The sequence below is a fragment of the Primulina huaijiensis genome, unplaced genomic scaffold (assembly GCF_012295235.1).
Source record: "Primulina huaijiensis isolate GDHJ02 unplaced genomic scaffold, ASM1229523v2 scaffold20377, whole genome shotgun sequence".
NCBI lineage: Eukaryota > Viridiplantae > Streptophyta > Magnoliopsida > Lamiales > Gesneriaceae > Primulina > Primulina huaijiensis.
Genome location: NW_027353383.1, coordinates 2,087 through 5,012, shown reverse-complemented (window position 1 = coordinate 5,012; position 2,926 = coordinate 2,087). Strand labels below are relative to the sequence as shown.

The window sequence follows — 2,926 nt, the reverse complement described above, 5'->3', positions numbered from 1 at the left end:
GGAACAATGCTGCAGCGGTGGCTAGGCCGCCTAGACCCGAGGCTATTTGTGAGCGGTTCATGAGGATGAACCCGAAGGAGTTCACTGGGACGTCTGATCCCATGGTGGCTGAGGGATGGATTAAGTCCCTAGAGGTTACTTTCAGATTTATGGAGCTTGAGGATGTTGACAGGGTCCGCTGTGCGACATATCTTTTTGGAGGAGACGCCCGTCTATGGTGGGAGGGCGCATCTGTAGTTCTGGATCTAGCTACTCTCAGTTGGACGCGCTTTAGAGAGGTGTTCTTCTCTAAGTATTTTACTGATGACGTGCGTTCGAGGTTGACCAGGGAGTTTATGACCCTGAGACAGGGTGACATGACTGTTACGGAGTTTATCCGTAAGTTCGAGAGGGGTTGTCACTTTGTACCCCTGATCGCGAACGAAGAAGGTGCCAGACTTAGGCACTTCATGGATGGATTGCGGCCGATCTTGCGTCGTGATGTTAGGGTTTTTGGCCCTACGACATATGAGGTCGCTGTCTCTAGAACTCTTACTGCAGAACAGGATCAGAGAGATATCGAGAATGACCGCCAGGGTAAGCGGCCATTTCAGGCGCCCCACCTCCCTCTTCAGCAGCATAAGAGGCCTTTCCATGGCCCATCAAGGAGCAGAGAGCAGCAGCAGCAGGGACTTGTGGTCCCGAGGAGGCAGGAGTACCCGGTCTGTGCCAGGTGCACACGCCGTCATACCGGAACTTGCATGTATGGTTCTGGGAAGTGTTTCAAGTGTGGCGGTACATGCCATTTGCTAAAGGATTGTCCTCAGGGGACATTGCCTACTCAGGACAGAGTGTTTGCACTCCATGCAGCGGAGGCGAACCCAGGGACTATGCTCTTGACAGGTATCTTAAATCTTTAAGTTTTTATTTGGGAAAATTTTAGCATATTTAATTCAGCATTTTGGGATTAATTGCTTTGAATTATTGGGTTATAAGATTTGAACTTAGAAATTGTGATAAGATTGCATGTTCTATTCAGGTCGTTTTGGGAATCTAAGTTAGAAGAACTTTGACCTTTGCATGCCTATAGGATTAATTTTGGTAAACTATTGGATTTAGATAGATGTTCCAACATTTCAGGAAGAATATTTATAGGCGGAGCTTCTACGAACGCCTTGATTGATTCAGGGGCCACTCATTCATTCATATCTGAGACCTTTGCGAATTCCATCGAGGTCAAGACGATTGGATTGGATGTGGCGTATTCTGTGGTTATTCCATCTGGCGAGGAGATGGCAGCGACTAGCGTAGTACGAGACATAGACCTCGAGCTTCATGGAAATCTTGTCTATGCGGATTTGATCGTGCTGCCAATGCCAGAGTTCGATATTATCCTTGGGATGGATTGGCTGCACAAGAACAGAGTACTTATTGATTTTCAGCGGAGATCTGTTCTAGTCCGACCGCTTGGAAGGGAGCAATTCCTATTTGAACCTGACCGGTACTTTAATTTTCCTATCATGATATCTTGTATTCAGGCTAGGAAGCTCATGCTTAGGGGTTGTCGAGCATTCATTGCGACCATTATATCTGTTCCCGAGGTCTCCAGCCAGTCAGTTGCAGATGTCCCAGTTGTCAGGGACTTTTCAGACGTTTTTCCCGATGACGTCTCTGGTAGACCACCGGTACGAGAGGTAGAGTTTTCGATCGATCTTATGCCAGGTACCGCGCCTATCTCTAAGGCGCCATACAGATTAGCACCGTCAGAGATGGTTGAGCTCAAGAAACAGATTCAGGAGCTTCTTGACAAGGAGTTTATTCGCCCGAGTTTCTCTCCATGGGGCGCGCCTGTCTTATTCGTGAAGAAGAAAGACGGATCTATGAGGCTTTGCATTGACTACCGAGAGTTGAACAGGGTTACAGTGAAGAATAAATACCCACTTCCGAGGATCGAGGATTTGTTTGATCAGTTGCAAGGAGCCTCAGTATTCTCCAAGATAGATCTGCGATCTGGATATCACCAGTTGAGGGTGAAAGACGCCGATACTTTTAAGACTGCTTTTAGGACTCGTTATGGGCACTTCGAGTTCCTTGTGATGCCGTTCGGTTTGACGAATGCGCCGGCGATCTTCATGGATCTCATGAATCGTGTATTTCAGCCGTATCTTGATCAGTTCGTTATTGTATTCATAGACGACATTCTCGTCTACTCAAAGAGTCAAGAGGATCACAACAGGCATCTGACCGCAGTATTGCAGACGTTGCAGAGGCACAAGCTGTTCGCTAAGTTCAGCAAGTGCGAGTTCTGGTTGGAGAAAGTGGCGTTCTTAGGCCACATCATATCTAGCAGTGGCATTGAGGTAGACCCAGCGAAGGTTGCGACCGTCAGAGATTGGGAGGTGCCGCAGAGTGCATCAGAGATCCGTAGTTTCCTTGGTCTAGCAGGATACTATCGGAAGTTTATTCAGGGTTTCTCCTCTATCGCAGTTCCACTCACGTCATTGACTAAGAAGAATGCTAAGTACGTGTGGAGCGATGAGTGCCAGAAGAGCTTCGATTCTTTAAAGCAAGCTCTTATTTCAGCGCCGATCTTGTCCATGCCTTCTGGGCCCGGAGATTTTGTATTGTATACCGATGCTTCGAAGCTCGGTCTAGGCGCAGTGTTGATGCAACATGGGAAAGTAATAGCGTATGCTTCTCGTCAGTTGAAGATCCACGAGAAGAACTACCCTACTCATGATCTTGAGTTAGCTGCTGTAGTATTTGCCTTGAATATTTGGAGGCATTATCTGTACGGAGAGAAGTGTCAGATCTTTACCGACCACAAGAGCCTCAAGTACTTCTTCACGCAGAAAGAGTTGAATATGCGTCAGAGGCGTTGGTTGGAGTTAGTCAAGGATTATGACTGTGACATTAGCTACCATCCCGGTAAAGCTAATTTAGTAGC

General features: G+C 47.3%; 1 protein-coding gene across 1 annotated transcript in view; it reads left to right on the top strand.

Annotated features, from left to right (window-relative positions):
• Positions 1-59: 59 nt before the first annotated feature.
• The window catches only part of LOC140966274 (uncharacterized), a gene marked incomplete at its 3' end in the record, with an annotated part of 4,209 nt that continues 1,342 nt past the window's right edge, over positions 60-2,926 (top strand). Inside the window, exons 1-4 of the mRNA XM_073426598.1 lie at positions 60-312; positions 430-774; positions 1,120-1,403; positions 1,518-1,580. Coding sequence (XP_073282699.1) covers positions 60-312; positions 430-774; positions 1,120-1,403; positions 1,518-1,580 — 945 coding nt within the window. The remainder of the gene's footprint in view (positions 313-429; positions 775-1,119; positions 1,404-1,517; positions 1,581-2,926) is intronic.